At 34.5% G+C, this 13,981-nt stretch overlaps 3 protein-coding genes and 1 long non-coding RNA gene across 5 annotated transcripts; 2 read left to right on the forward strand and 2 right to left on the reverse strand.

Moving 5' to 3' along the window:
- Positions 1–2,557: 2,557 nt before the first annotated feature.
- LOC136777521 (uncharacterized) lies at positions 2,558–3,942 on the forward strand. Of its 2 annotated transcripts, none has more exons than XM_066733868.1 (2): positions 2,558–2,733; positions 2,803–3,941. In XM_066733868.1, the coding sequence occupies exons 1-2, from the start codon at positions 2,669–2,671 to the stop codon at positions 3,209–3,211; spliced, it is 474 nt and encodes a 157-aa protein (XP_066589965.1). In that variant the 5' UTR covers positions 2,558–2,668; the 3' UTR covers positions 3,212–3,941. The 2 variants fall into 2 exon arrangements, with proteins under 2 accessions (XP_066589965.1, XP_066589966.1); XM_066733869.1 differs by having other exon boundaries at positions 2,587–2,733; positions 2,790–3,942.
- A 95-nt stretch (positions 3,943–4,037) lies between these two features.
- On the reverse strand, positions 4,038–6,175 carry LOC136777606 (uncharacterized). The gene is made up of 4 exons (XR_010823280.1): positions 6,125–6,175; positions 5,362–6,040; positions 5,122–5,244; positions 4,038–4,973 (listed from the first exon to the last, which is right to left on the reverse strand). It is a non-coding gene; the product is annotated as an uncharacterized lncRNA (long non-coding RNA).
- A 1,583-nt stretch (positions 6,176–7,758) lies between these two features.
- On the forward strand, positions 7,759–9,109 carry LOC136777438 (uncharacterized). The gene is made up of 3 exons (XM_066733726.1): positions 7,759–7,893; positions 7,985–8,146; positions 8,216–9,109. The coding sequence occupies exons 1-3, from the start codon at positions 7,761–7,763 to the stop codon at positions 9,094–9,096; spliced, it is 1,176 nt and encodes a 391-aa protein (XP_066589823.1). The 5' UTR covers positions 7,759–7,760; the 3' UTR covers positions 9,097–9,109.
- Positions 9,110–9,199: 90 nt separating this feature from the next.
- Positions 9,200–10,616, reverse strand: LOC136777439 (zinc finger matrin-type protein 2). The gene is made up of 5 exons (XM_066733727.1): positions 10,456–10,616; positions 10,079–10,299; positions 9,940–10,013; positions 9,720–9,865; positions 9,200–9,646 (listed from the first exon to the last, which is right to left on the reverse strand). The coding sequence occupies exons 1-5, from the start codon at positions 10,462–10,464 to the stop codon at positions 9,503–9,505; spliced, it is 594 nt and encodes a 197-aa protein (XP_066589824.1). The 5' UTR covers positions 10,465–10,616; the 3' UTR covers positions 9,200–9,502.
- Between the last annotated feature and the right edge of the window lie 3,365 nt (positions 10,617–13,981).

Genomic DNA, 13,981 nt, shown 5'->3' on the forward strand with positions numbered 1-13,981 from the left:
TGGCTCTCGTTCGTGACCAGGATGACGACTGAAGTTTCACATTCCATTTGGAATTTTTGTTCTCTGTACGCGATTCTCCTATTATTTTTTGCGATTGCTAAAATTGAATTTTATAGATAATAATTTTTTAATAAAAAAATCTCTTTTTCTTCTCTTATGCTTGCTGTAAAGCAGTGCTCTCTATAGATATAGGTTCATTTTTGGAGAGTGCTTACTCCCAGGTGCTCTATGAGGATTTTTCCCATTCGAAAAAAATATTTACACTACGAGCTTAATAATTTTAATTGTGTGAATTCTAATTTAATTCTTCAGATTTATAATAAAAATAGAATAATTACTAAGGTTGCAAGTTCTGCTTGAAAATTTCTATATACTTTATTCGTCTATGATTTCCTGCGAGTATTAAAATCACAAAATAATTCCGCAAATCGCAAAGGAAACCTTATTCCATCCTACGCTTGCCCCAAGCTTAAATCCGTTTGGTTCCGTTCTAGTGTAATCCTTGAAAATGTTATTCTCCATAACCCTAATCGCCATCTTCAATCTACCATTATTCGACACGGTGTCACAGAAAATAGGGATAAAAACGTTTAAATTACACTTGATAAGAAAATTGCCAATTGCACTCGACGCGTATTCGAGCCTTTTGCGAATCTTGGTGCAAAAACTGCTCATAGTATTTCACGTAATTGTAATGCACATTTAACACCTCTGGCTCGATCGAAGAGGTGCGTGGCTGCCAGGAATTCCTGCCTCCTAATACGAGGGACCGGGGTGATCTAAAAAGGGAAAGAATTCCTGAACGTTGAGAGTGTGTACGTGAGACAATTGTTATAGGTTTTCTTTCAAACGTCAAATTTTTTTGCAGCCTGAAACGAAAGCCTATTAAACTCATGGGATCGATCTCTTATTTTTCAAAAGACTGGCCGATCATTACGAAGACGCGTGGAAAATAATATTTATGACGAGGATGATGCCTGCTTGTTGAATATTGCAAATAATGCCAGGTGCAACCTACAGAAATGTCAATAGTGAAGAGGTGCGAAGAAAATTGCTGGATAATTCACGTCAGCCCATCGCAATTGTAATCCGCAGTGGATTCAAACTTTTAGAGTCGGCCCTCCGCAAGTTAATAAGTATAGAAAAAGCCGAATGAGGAGGAATCATCGAACAGCTGTAAGGTCTGCGATTTCTTGCCGGAGAATTTTTCTTTTCTCCCAACTTGAAAGAGATTTTATACAAAACATTTAATCATCTTCAATTGTAATTTTCTGTATTTATTTGTTTCAATTTGTACATTTGCCGGAATTTTGCAAAAACGAGTCTCTTAATATTTACAGTACAAAGAAAAAAATGCATGGATGACCACGAGAAATGTCAAGTTAATTATATTATTAATAAAAGAGACGATGAAAGAAGGTTGATGGTACAAATGGTAAGGTGGACATGGATGGGTAATACGGTGAGTTTGTAAAATGCATGTGTGTATACTCACGCATAAAGCATTAACTGGTGCAATTTATGCAACCACCTGCCATTACCGCGAAATTGTGGGTAATGGGCCTCCGTTAAATTTCCATCCTGACCAATAAAAACCCAGCTCGGCCCTTTCCCGACACAGGCGTCGCTATCCATGCGAAAATTCCTCAATTTTTACCACGTTCCAATTGTCCTCTTTAATAATCCATTAATAATTTGCAAAATCTCCTTCTCGTTTAGCGTGAAAAATCATGGACAATTTTCTTCCCATGCAAATTGAATAAGTGGAGGGAAAATGCAGCGCAGTCTCGTTTCAACGTTCCAATCGTCGTGTTATATTTTTCTTTTATACGTCCGCAGTGAGTCGATAGAACGAGAAAGAGAAATCAGTGCTTTGCATTGTTTTGAAAACGTCAGTTGCGCCAAGTGCGCGTAAAAATTTACTCGGAATAAATTCCGAATGCATCGCACTGTTTATACGCTTGTGTGATTTTTCCACAGATATTCATCAACGTCGTAAGAATTGAATGATTCGTATAATAAAACGCTTCTCGCATTCTATTGCGGAGCTTGAAATCTCAGCTGGAGGATATTTTCGCGCGTCTCGTCTCGTCCATAATCGGAGGGTCATTCAACAATCTTACTCAGTCTCTCCTTGTCTCTTTTACGGAGTAATAACAACTTTGAACCGGTTTACAGAGATCAGTGATACCACTACGGTGAAATAAATCGATCAATCATCTATATACGTATAAACACATTATTTATTGACCTTCTTTATTTAGTTCCTAAACAAAGCTCGAATATAATTACACATTTTTATAAACAAACAAAATTGTCAAATTCGCTCAAAATAGCGATACGGCAAAAATACTAAACTTTGTTGTTGAATAATTGTGAATGGAGAAAAAATCTAAATAAAAAATAATTAAAGTCGCTCATTTTCAAACGATAGTTTTCACATTAAAGAATCGCCTGATTATTGAAATAGAATTGTGAGTTCTGTCAGAGAGGTCAAGGTCCACGACTAAGATAATCTAATTTTTGTGATCTTTGTCAATACTTTTCCCGCTCGATAGCCAATATACGCTATACATTCAGCGATTCCGTAGTTTCCGCTTGTAGTTTTCTCGCATTTCATTCACGCGACTCAACGATATATAACGTTCGTTGTAAAGAGACAATCGCTATGTTTAAGGCGAATTATTTAGTTGCGTTTGTTTTCTGTCTCGTATGGAGCGTTCACTGTGAAAGGTGAGTGTTTTCGATGAGATCGCTCGGATCGTTTAAATTGTGTTGATTTTCAATAGTTTTGAGTGCTAGAGCAAAATGGCTGATGATGGGGCACTTGTACTCGGAGCAGGAAGTGGCCAGAGGAGGAGTGAACGTGAAGACTGAGGAGAGATATTACAGGATCGATACGAGGATGGAGATCGAATATTGGGCCCCGCGTGGCAGAAAAATTAATTGCGTCATTGGCGCAGCTGTGCATCTCAATGGATTCGTCAGTGTCGAGGAGGGGGGAGTGGACTCGGAAAAAATTAGGATTCGATACGAGACGGAAAATCAGAAGCCCGACACGTTTTACTTGTTGATACAAACGGTCAAAAGAAATCCTGTCGTTCTAGCCAATAACGCTGCTTTCTATGCGAAATACGGAATCGTTTATGATCCGATTAAAGATTGGATCAATGATGCTGACGGGAAGACGAATAAAACGCAACAGAGATAATTGTTCTTGTATTCCTGATGTTTTAATTGTTTAATAAATTAACAAGTTTTTTTTAATGGTTTTGGAAGAATATTGTTTGCAATATTGATTAACGTTGTTTATCAATATTATTTTAGTATTAACAAATGTTTATATTGTACATTAAATAAATATTGTTCAAAGATCAATTAATGAAGTTTAATTAAATTATCAATAATATACTTTTGGTTTTACCGATATGTTATAAACAATTTAAAAATTATTCAGAAACAATATCCTTTAGAAAATTTTGGAAATCGATGAAAGGAAATAAAAAAAAAATACCACTATCGATATAATTACGAGGAACTCTATATATATATATATAACAGGGCCATGATTTAGCTTTTAAATCAAGGACAAACCTCTTTCCTGCTGCCGATTTCTAATCGATTAACTCCAAATTCGCGCCGATCTTGTTACAAAGTTCTTCGTGGTGTTATTACGCCTTCCAGACAGCTCTTATTAAACAATTTTGCGATTTCTCTCTCCACATTTATTTTGTTTGTTTTTAGCCGATTTTCACCGTTAAAGAGAATTTTTCAAGTACGTAATTATTCCTATATTCCATTTAAATATATTTAGTAATTGCGGTTGAAGCAAGTAGCCACTGCCTTTTTTTTATATATTTTTGTAATAAGAAAAGCATATGATTTTTATATGGTTTGAATATTTCTTCTCTCGTCGTAAGAAGGTCGAGTCGAGTACCATTTCTAAACCATTGGGCCTTTCGGTGTCTCCCCAATGTGACGCGACAGCTGAGAATGGTGAGGATGCTAACGGTAACGGTAACTTTCAACGCACATTTTTCTCAAAGACTCATTTTTTCACCATGAAAATTATTCGTTCGGCTCCAGAGGACCATGAAAGGTTTGAGACGCGATAAGATAATTTTTAGAACTGTTTTAGATCTTTTGATCGGTTTAATGAAGATTCGCCACGTGGCGCGTTTCGATTTAAAATTCATTTCTTTGGTCTTCTCTCGACACAAGTCTGTCTCTCCCTTCACTTCAACCGCAAGCCATGCAGTATTTCTTTAACTTTACAAAATCTTATTCCTGTGAAATTATGCTCCAAGTTGTGTAGAAAAAAGCTTAAATAATATAACAGTTTTTCTTATCGATAAACGACGATTTTCCAGTTTTCAACCGCAAGCCTTATAGAGATTTGGTTGAGTGAAATTATATTCTGTCTTAAGGAAAAAGTTTACAAAAAATATAATAATTTTTCTTATCAATAAACGACTATTTTCCAATTTTCAGCCACAAGTATTATATTCTAGTTTACAAAAATATGTTTAAATAATATAAACGAAATTGTTTGATATAGAAAAGACAACGGATGGCTGGATCGTTGAGAAACGCCAGAATGATCTCGTTCTGGCAGATCGACTGGAATAATCCGCGATCGTTTTGCTAGAGTAGACACTGTAGACAGGTGTTTTGAAAACAAGAGTCAGGGAACAAGAATCGTGGGCAGATGGCGTGTAATGGACAATTTACTCGCGACCGATCATTTTCACTTCCGTGGAAAAGAAAAGGGAAAGTATACGCATCGGCCCAGAATCGATAATTCTTGCATGGGATTCGGCAGAGAAGAGAAAAATCACTGAAAACCTCTGAAATTTCTGCTGAATTCATCTTTTGGATCATTAACTCATATTGCCACCTCGATTTAATCGAATTTTTGCTATTAAACTTCCACCAGAAGCACTCACGTTGCATCGTCTTCCATTATTATGTTACTATAATAATAAAATATAATAGTTTAGAAAAAATAAATATTAATCATAAAATTCTATAAATAAAGAAACTTGAGAAATAATGATTAAAGCAACGTTGCACTTAGGATTCGACAGATGAAAGAACAACATTGAAGAAATCTGAAGACACCTCTTAATCCTTGTTTTTAAGCATTAACTCAGCATCATCACCCTCGATTTATTCAAATTTTGGTTATTTGATTAACTTCTACTTTTGACATATTCTAATCAGACTTTTTGTATTATTCTGTTACTATAATGATAAAAAATGGAGATAAATATTTCGAGAAACACAAATACTAATTATAAAATATTGCCAAATAAAGAAACTTCAAAAAACGTATATATCACTTGAAAAGATGACACTTACCTGAATTAGATTCCTCGATAGGCTGGAGTACCGAGGATCGTGGCATTTTGACCAAAAATGAGAATCTCCGTAGTGTATTTGTCAGAGCATCTCTTTTCTCTCGATTCTCCTTATCCACGTGTCCCTGTCTATCCTTTTAGAAGAGTATCTCTAACAAAACACTCATCGCACATTCCATTATACACAAAAACTAGGAAAATGCCAATTGAAAGTTTACTGTTTCTATAACAAATTTTGCCAAACTTAAATCCTAAATTGTAAAATTCCCTATGGGTTTTGTGACGTCACATTTTATTAAACAAGTTTTCCTGCTTGTCACACGTGTAAAAATATAAATATAAACATACACACATATATAGATACGAAAGTTTAAGAACTCAAAGAGGTTAACTCGCCCAAGAGAAATGTACCGGTTCTTCCATCGAAGGCCGATTAGAATTTATTACATATAAAAATGGTAAGGCAACCCTGTGGACGTTGAGCAGCCACGAGTGTCTACCAGACTGTCAGGATCGTTGAATTCTCCGTTCCCCGATGGTACGAGCGAATGCCTAGCTCGGGTAGACTAAGGAGGAGTAATCCTCGATCCTACTCGGTCCATTCTCTCGCTAACTCACTCAAACAGTGCGAGAGTGAAAGAGTAAAGTATAGAGAGTAGAGTAGAATGGGGGGAAACGCTCTGCGGAGAAAAAGAGAAAAGAGAGAGCATGGACACAACTTCCAGCACGCAGTCGTAAAGCCTTCTTGTTTTAATTTTTTTTACTTCTTTTTCCGGCTCCTTTCTTTCCTCGTTAGGGAGAATCACAATTTTAACCGCACTTTTTCCTTCTGTCAACAGAGCGCCATCTTCGCGTCGTCGTACTCGTCGTTAAAATTTGCCGCCATCCCCCCCCCCTTCCCACTCCTAAAAATATATATATATATATTTGTGATTTTTTACTTTCCCTAAAGCCAACTCAATTCTTTATACTTTCATTCAATAAACAAATTACCTCATCTTACATACATATTATATATACTTCTTCAATTCCGTTTCTGTATGTATATAGATTTTTTTTATTCTTTTTCCTGTTGCAACTTATTTGTACTCTTATGCACTGGAAATTTTTATTTAATTTTTTACGCGGAAAGCGACTTTCTTCTCACGCTCGTAAATCCATATAAACGTGCTAAAAATATAATATCATATCGGCCAATTCGTTCGGTTTTTATGATCTTTCGAACACTATATAACCTTTCATAAAACTCTCACTTCCTACATTTCTTTTTTAATAAACTTCCTTTCGAAAGGGAACTATTTTCATTAATACAAGGAAAAGAGATGCAAAACGTATTTATAATATTCCGGAAATAGATCTTTGAATAAATGACTTTTCTCTCAGATTTAATTTGTTTCTGAATTTAGTTCTGCCGCTTCTCGTGAGAGGGAGCCACGTGGCTATAATTGGGAGCCGAGAAGCCAAACTACCGTACTTTTCAAATCAATCAAAACGAGCATTAAAAAGGGTTGAAAATTTAAAAACGCAATACACGATAGAGGCGACTTGACGAGAAGAAAAAAGGTAAAAGGATTTTTATATCTCTCTTTAAAAATTGACTGGAAATAAAGAAAAGTGGATTGAAGATAAAACCAGTTAAAAATATATTTATTTTTTTAATCGTTTTCCAACTGCATCTTACGCTCTGAAATTCAATCGATAAAACCAAAAAACGAAAAAACAAGTTAATCGAACAACGAATTGGCCGAAAACAGATTCCTTCGATATTAAAAATTGAGAGATCGAAATAATATTTATTTTCTTTTTTTCTGATGGGGGAGAATGCGAGGTATTCGTACTTTTAGCAAGTGTTTAAAATACAAATAAAGGTAGAACGTGTTGCTTTAATAAAAACTTATACTTTTGTAGGCATGCAATTAAGATTATGAGTAAATCTGAAAAAATAAAAGCTAACTCTTACGTTCATAGTAAGGATAATGAATGTCAACATTCCAAGATCAAGCTTAATAAAAAGTCCAAAGTTAATTTTCGAAGAATTAAGATCCTAACAATATCAAGTCAGAAAATTCAGCACTCTATTCTGGAAATGCATATTTGTGAAGAAAAGAAAATTCACGTTAAGCAAACAATTATGAAAACCTTCCCCAATGGTAAAAACTTGTCCAACCAGAGACGATGATTTTTGCTAATGCGTTTTATCTTAAATCCACATTTTTCTCATCATTGTGGCAACAATTTTCATTCGAAAACTTGGTTTCATCGATAGATTTGCCGTCTAGCCGAACACACGATAAAACTGGCAAGAAAATGTCCGAGAATTTTAAACAAAGTAAAATTTGTAAATCATGGAAAAGGACATATTTAGGGGATTTAAATCCTTCCGAACGTGACGCTGAATTCATGGCATCTACGATTCATTTTGAAAATGGTTTGACAAAAAACTCGGGGGCTACAAAGTTTGTAAATAATCACAAAAAAGAGCAACAAAATTTTGTTGCTAGTAGTTTTAAAGAAAACAAAATTATTCAAAAAAGTAAAGAAATAATATTCAATTTTATTTATAAGCTCAATAGAACTAAATGTATTGTTTAATAATTATTTTCCTATCTCTCTCTTCATCATAGAATCGTCTCATGTTTTAAGTAGAAATTCTCAAGAAATGTGGAATGAGAAAAATCTTATTAAAAAGAATATATTTGAGTCACCAGTAAAAGAACATAATGCTTTTGAAATAAAAACACCAAAACAGTTCTCGAATGATAGAAACTATCAAAATTGGCGTAACGGTAAGAATGAAGCACAAGAAATATAAAATATACTTAAATTTATAAATTATTTATCAATTTATATACCAGATTCACCATTTGCCCGGATGAAACGTGAAAAAGAGGAATTTGTTAATACACGAGAAAAGCATAACAGCCCTGCTTATAACCTGAAACCGGAAGATGTTAGCCCGTTCAAAAAGTTTTTGTCAACAGAACTGTCCAACCATTATTATGGTTTCAGAAAAGAAGACACAGTAACGCAGTTTTCTCCAAGGTCATTTAGCAGTTTGGCAACTGTACCTGTAGAAGGTAGTGAAAATGAACTTAATAGCACTATTCCTTTTGACAATAAAGATTTTGGTAGTACTATACAACTAGATTCCAGTGACGAATTTTATGACTCTAAAACAATTATTCTGTCAACTCCATTTGAGAGCTGCAGCGATAACAGAGTCAATATTTCACAAGATTTGTTCTCTAGTCCGGAGCTATCGAGAGGGAAAGCATTTTACTCGAATACTAATGTTAATAAAAATAAAACTATCACGCTTTCACCATATTCAGCTCTTTTGTCACCAACTATATCTGTGCTTAGTGGTATTAGTAGTAGTAATGTCTCACCTTTTGAGAAATCAACTGGAAAAAATCTAGATTTTAGCGTAGAGCAAACTGCTAAAACGAATACAAAGTTGTTTAATCCAGCAATATTTTCTAAACAAGTTAATAATGAATTGAAGGATTTTAACGATAGTCAAAACTTTCCGACATTTGATACACAAACATTTTTGGCTAACTACAGCTTTGAACATGAAACAATGACAGAGAAGCAAAAATATGCACCTCTCTTTAACAAAAAGAGCAGTAGGTACGAATTACATGTATTTAAAAACAGCTTTGTAGGTGACTCAAATAAAATTAAAAGTAATATAAGAAATGCAATTGCAATTTTAGATAATATTGACATTTAATTGTATAAACAATGTTATTATTTTCTACATAATAAAAAATTTATGTACAAAGTTAATTAATTTGTAGGGAACATTACTTTAGTATGAAAATATGTATGAACAATGAAAAATATTACTTCATGTTTATTTTAAATTTTAAATATAAGAAAATTATTAAATGAAATGGATTTCTATGAGAAACATCAATACTATTTTATATAAAACTGTACTCGATGTGTTATCATTAATATAAGATGTATTACACAAAATGATATCTTAATTGTCAAATGCAGATAAACATCTTTTCAATATGAGCTCAATCTGTTAACTTCACAATCCATCTATTTTTTCCACTACTGAGTTCAGTTTATTATTCAGTAGATTATACCCATTAAATATTCATAAACATTTATCACAAGTTAAATTGTCACTTTTTTTTTGATCCAAACCCTGAAAATCCCATTATTGCTGCCATTTCATCAGAGGGACCTGCATCTTCTTCATCCAATTCATCTACTTTCCTTTTCTTATCTTTTCTTTTTTCTTTTCTGTATTCTTTTATTTTTTCCTCCTGCACAAAATTAAAAAAGTAATTAAAAATAATTAACAATGAAGAACTTGTTGGCAAAGCTTACAAAACATACTTCTTCTTTGAGCTCTTTAACTCGCTGCTCCAAATCATAATCCTTCTTTTTTTCTTCCATTTTTTTCTTGTTAAAGGCAAACCTAGCTTTAACTTGTTCCAATGATGAGCGTTCAATTTTCATGGACATACCCAAATTACGTTGATCTAAAGGGTATTTTAACATATATAGTAAGCATTATCTACAGATTATTTATTTGTAAATATTTTAACTCCCTTACGTTTAGTTCCATTGATGTGATCCAAAAAGTTTATAGAATCTTTGACAACACAATCACAAACATTGCAATAGTACCTATACAATAATACAAATCATTATTAAATTTCTTAAAATTTTATAAAATTATAGCTTCAACTAACCCTCCAGTTTGTGACGAAGGTGTATTTTTGTTAATAACAACACTTTTTCCTAATTTTGATTCAAGATCAACTTTATAGTCCCTTTGTTTGAGTAATTCTCTCTTTACAGCAGGTTGTTTGGGTATCCCAAGCTCTTCTTCAGCTATTTCTTCCTGCAGACGTTGAAGGGCTATACGTTCGTACTCTTCTCTGTTCCATTTTCTTCTGTGATCATCCGGTCTCTAGAATATTTATTAACAACATTAAAACCAATGAATATTATTTTGTATAGTATAGGTTATAATTAAAATGACTAAGTTTTTATTGTAAATATTATTCAATCCACGAAAATTATGAAGTAGAAACCTTAATTATAGATATTATTAATAAAATCATACCATAGACATTTTGAAGGTAGTATGGTTTTACGCAGAAAGGGATTATTGCAGAAAGGTTTTACTGGAGAGAAATGTAAGATGTAAACAACAAGACATCAGACAGCAAAACAACCGGAATAATCACTAATACGTAAAATTACACTATCACAGTATCACACTACTACCGTCTTTCTACCTTACCCAAGGAACAGCTCTACCTACCTACAGAGAGCTGAGCGGACTTCTTCTCTCTATTGCATGGTAACGTATGCATGTATTTATAGTAATTCATATTTCTCAACAGAGATGGCGCTGCTTGTCGGTTACCGACTTATTGACTCTACAATGATTTCAACTGATTTGTACATACTGACAAGTGGCAAGCTAGAACACGGCTATACTTTCAGTTAACTTCACTAATATGTACAGTAATCGTCAGGTATGGCTTTTCCTAATTTTTCGATGCATTTAGGAACCACTTTGAAAAGCACCAGCGCTCTTATTACGCGCGCCTATGTAACTCATCCTTGCTTACCTCGTGTATATACACTGAGAAATTAAATCGTTTGTGGCTCAGGCCACAGATAGTGTAGTAGTATGTACATATGTACAGAGTGGTACAGAGTGATGTTAGCGGAGCAACACACGATTCAATTTTCTATTATATACTATCTTTATTTAGTTTAATGCCAATTAGGAAGCTTTAAAAGTCAAAGGTTGTTGAAATAAAACTTCACTCAGATTCATTAAAATAAGAACCTAGTATTATTATATAGATAATCTTAGCTAGACATTTGGCTTAAATCTAAGGTTTTGTTTCTGGCGCTGAAAGTTTAAGATATAGTTAAGAAGATTAAAGTGCTAAGCTACTGAAAAATAGATACTAAAATGGAGTCTTATTAAGGGTGGAATTTTGATTATATTTTATTCATGTCATATTCTGATATTAATTTGTAAATTACAAAAATCGCACCAAAAATTGAAGTATCTAAATGAAAGTTCTCGTTGCTCAAACTCATAGAGCAGCTGAAAAGGGTAATGTTTCAACTTGTCAGCTAAACTAAGACAGTGATATAAGTGAATCATAATTTTATTATTTTAGATACACAAACATTCAAAAAATACACAGAAATATATTACTGCATGCATTAAATAATTTAATCCAACCCGGGAATGAAAACTATAGTATATATTTAAGGTGTGGTGTGCTCTTGGCACTTCTACAAGATTCCCAAAGACCAAAAAATGAATTCGATGCCCGTATTCATAGACGTCACTCGAACTCCACTCGAACTGGAAACAGGCTAAAATACTACAGTATATGTAACGTAAACTGTAGCATTAAAACTTGAGTTGAGCTCGAGTGACGTCTATGAATACGGCCCCGAATTATTTACTAGTCGGAACGAATCTTGTAGAAGTGAGCCTCCCCACCACGACAAGGTGGCACACCGTCGGGGAGGGAGGCGGCGCCGCCTCACCTGAAACAAAAAGAAAACAAAAATAAATTTGAAAAAACGAGTTTTTAACCCAAAATGTGAAAAGATTTTCAAGGAAAATACTTCCACATTTCAGATTATAATAGAGTATTTCAAGGACAGACAAAAATACGAATTTAAAAATGATACTACTAAAAGTGAATGAATGAGGAAAAAAAATTGTTACTTCTTTCCAGCGTTTAGTTGAGAAGCTTCCTCCTCTCGAGCGTGAATGTTAATTCACACAAAGGTCAACCAGATCATGACTGATACTCTCCTCAGTGACTAATTACCCTTACTTTCTTTGCCCCTTGGTGTGGATCCGAGTTGTCACACGAAGAACTACTACGTCGAGGAAACGATTTACACATCAATAAAGATGGACCCCTATTAGGTGAACTTAATGAGCCAACATCGAGAGTCCACAAGAACAAAGTAAGTAAGGGTTGATAGTCACTGAAGGAGGATTAGCCCGAGCCAGTTGACACTCGAGAGTCCACTTATCAACAAACATCTGTACTTGAATTAACAAAGAAAGGAAATAATAAAACTAAATTTGCCTATCCTTGAAATTAATTAAATAAATGGGGACTTAAGTAAACGGACAGTGTTTACTCCCTACTCCTTGGTAGCCTCGCCCTATACTTGTCCCGCCTACAATATAAAATAAAATTAAACAAGCATGAGAAATAGGAAAAGAAATTATTTGCCTGTACGTCCTCCTTCGACGATGGCTCGATTCCAAGTGACGGTTTGTCTTCGTCCAACCCAGGGTGGTAATGGCGAATGATTGGTGCCGATTCAAATTGGATTTATGTCGATATTGGATAATGTGGTCAATATCCATGGCCCTCTCCCGCTCCAACTGAAACAGAAAGAAAACAAAAATAAATTTGAAAAAACGAGTATTCAACCCGAAATGTGGAAGGATTTTCAAGGAAAATATTTCCACATTTCAGATTCTAATTGGGAATTTCAAGGATAGACAAAGATATAAATTAATAAAGCATGCTACAAAAGTGAATGAACAGAGAGGCTAACGAAATTGTTACTTCTTTCCAGCGGTTAGTTGAGTAGCTTCCTCCTCTCGAGCGTGAATATTAATTCACACAAAGGTCAACCAGATCATGACTGATACTCTCCTCAGTGACTAATTACCCTTACTTTCTTTGCCCCTTGGTGTGGATCCGAGTTGTCACACGAAGAACTACTACGTCGAGGAAACGATTTACACATCAATAAAGATGGACCCCTATTAGGTGAACTTAATGAGCCAACATCGAGAGTCCACAAGAACAAAGTAAGTAAGGGTTGATAGTCACTGAAGGAGGATTAGCCCGAGCCAGTTGACACTCGAGAGTCCACTTATCAACAAACATCTGTACTTGAATTAACAAAGAAAGGAAATAATAAAACTAAATTTGCCTATCCTTGAAATTAATTAAATAAATGGGGACTTAAGTAAACGGACAGTGTTTACTCCCTACTCCTTGGTAGCCTCGCCCTATACTTGTCCCGCCTACAATATAAAATAAAATTAAACAAGCATGAGAAATAGGAAAAGAAATTATTTGCCTGTACGTCCTCCTTCGACGATGGCTCGATTCCAAGTGACGGTTTGTCTTCGTCCAACCCAGGGTGGTAATGGCGAATGATTGGTGCCGATTCAAATTGGATTTATGTCGATATTGGATAATGTGGTCAATATCCATGGCCCTCTCCCGCTCCAACTGAAACAGAAAGAAAACAAAAATAAATTTGAAAAAACGAGTATTCAACCCGAAATGTGGAAGGATTTTCAAGGAAAATATTTCCACATTTCAGATTCTAATTGGGAATTTCAAGGATAGACAAAGATATAAATTAATAAAGCATGCTACAAAAGTGAATGAACAGAGAGGCTAACGAAATTGTTACTTCTTTCCAGCGGTTAGTTGAGTAGCTTCCTCCTCTCGAGCGTGAATATTAATTCACACAAAGGTCAACCAGATCATGACTGATACTCTCCTCAGTGACTAATTACCATTACTTTCTTTGTCCCTTGGTGTGGATCCGAGTTGTCACACGAA

This window comes from Prorops nasuta, unplaced genomic scaffold (assembly GCF_024137725.1).
Source record: "Prorops nasuta isolate Cenicafe-Biocafe unplaced genomic scaffold, Cenicafe_Pnas_1.2 PNAS00011, whole genome shotgun sequence".
NCBI classification, from domain to species: domain Eukaryota; kingdom Metazoa; phylum Arthropoda; class Insecta; order Hymenoptera; family Bethylidae; genus Prorops; species Prorops nasuta.

Bases quoted from the DNA above. Each gene is read 5' to 3' on its own strand.
- LOC136777438 (XM_066733726.1), top strand. From the start codon at position 7,761: ATGGCATCTACGATTCATTTTGAAAATGGTTTGACAAAAAACTCGGGG. The intron at 7,894-7,984 runs GTAAAGAAATAA...TCTTCATCATAG, and splicing joins AAACAAAATTATTCAAAAAA to AATCGTCTCATGTTTTAAGT. The intron at 8,147-8,215 runs GTAAGAATGAAG...TTTATATACCAG, and splicing joins CTATCAAAATTGGCGTAACG to ATTCACCATTTGCCCGGATG.
- LOC136777521 (XM_066733868.1), top strand. From the start codon at position 2,669: ATGTTTAAGGCGAATTATTTAGTTGCGTTTGTTTTCTGTCTCGTATGG. The intron at 2,734-2,802 runs GTGAGTGTTTTC...TTTGAGTGCTAG, and splicing joins TGGAGCGTTCACTGTGAAAG to AGCAAAATGGCTGATGATGG.
- LOC136777439 (XM_066733727.1), bottom strand. The intron at 10,014-10,078 runs GTTAGTTGAAGC...ATTATTGTATAG, and splicing joins CCTTCGTCACAAACTGGAGG to GTACTATTGCAATGTTTGTG. The intron at 9,866-9,939 runs GTAAGGGAGTTA...AATACCCTTTAG, and splicing joins TCACATCAATGGAACTAAAC to ATCAACGTAATTTGGGTATG.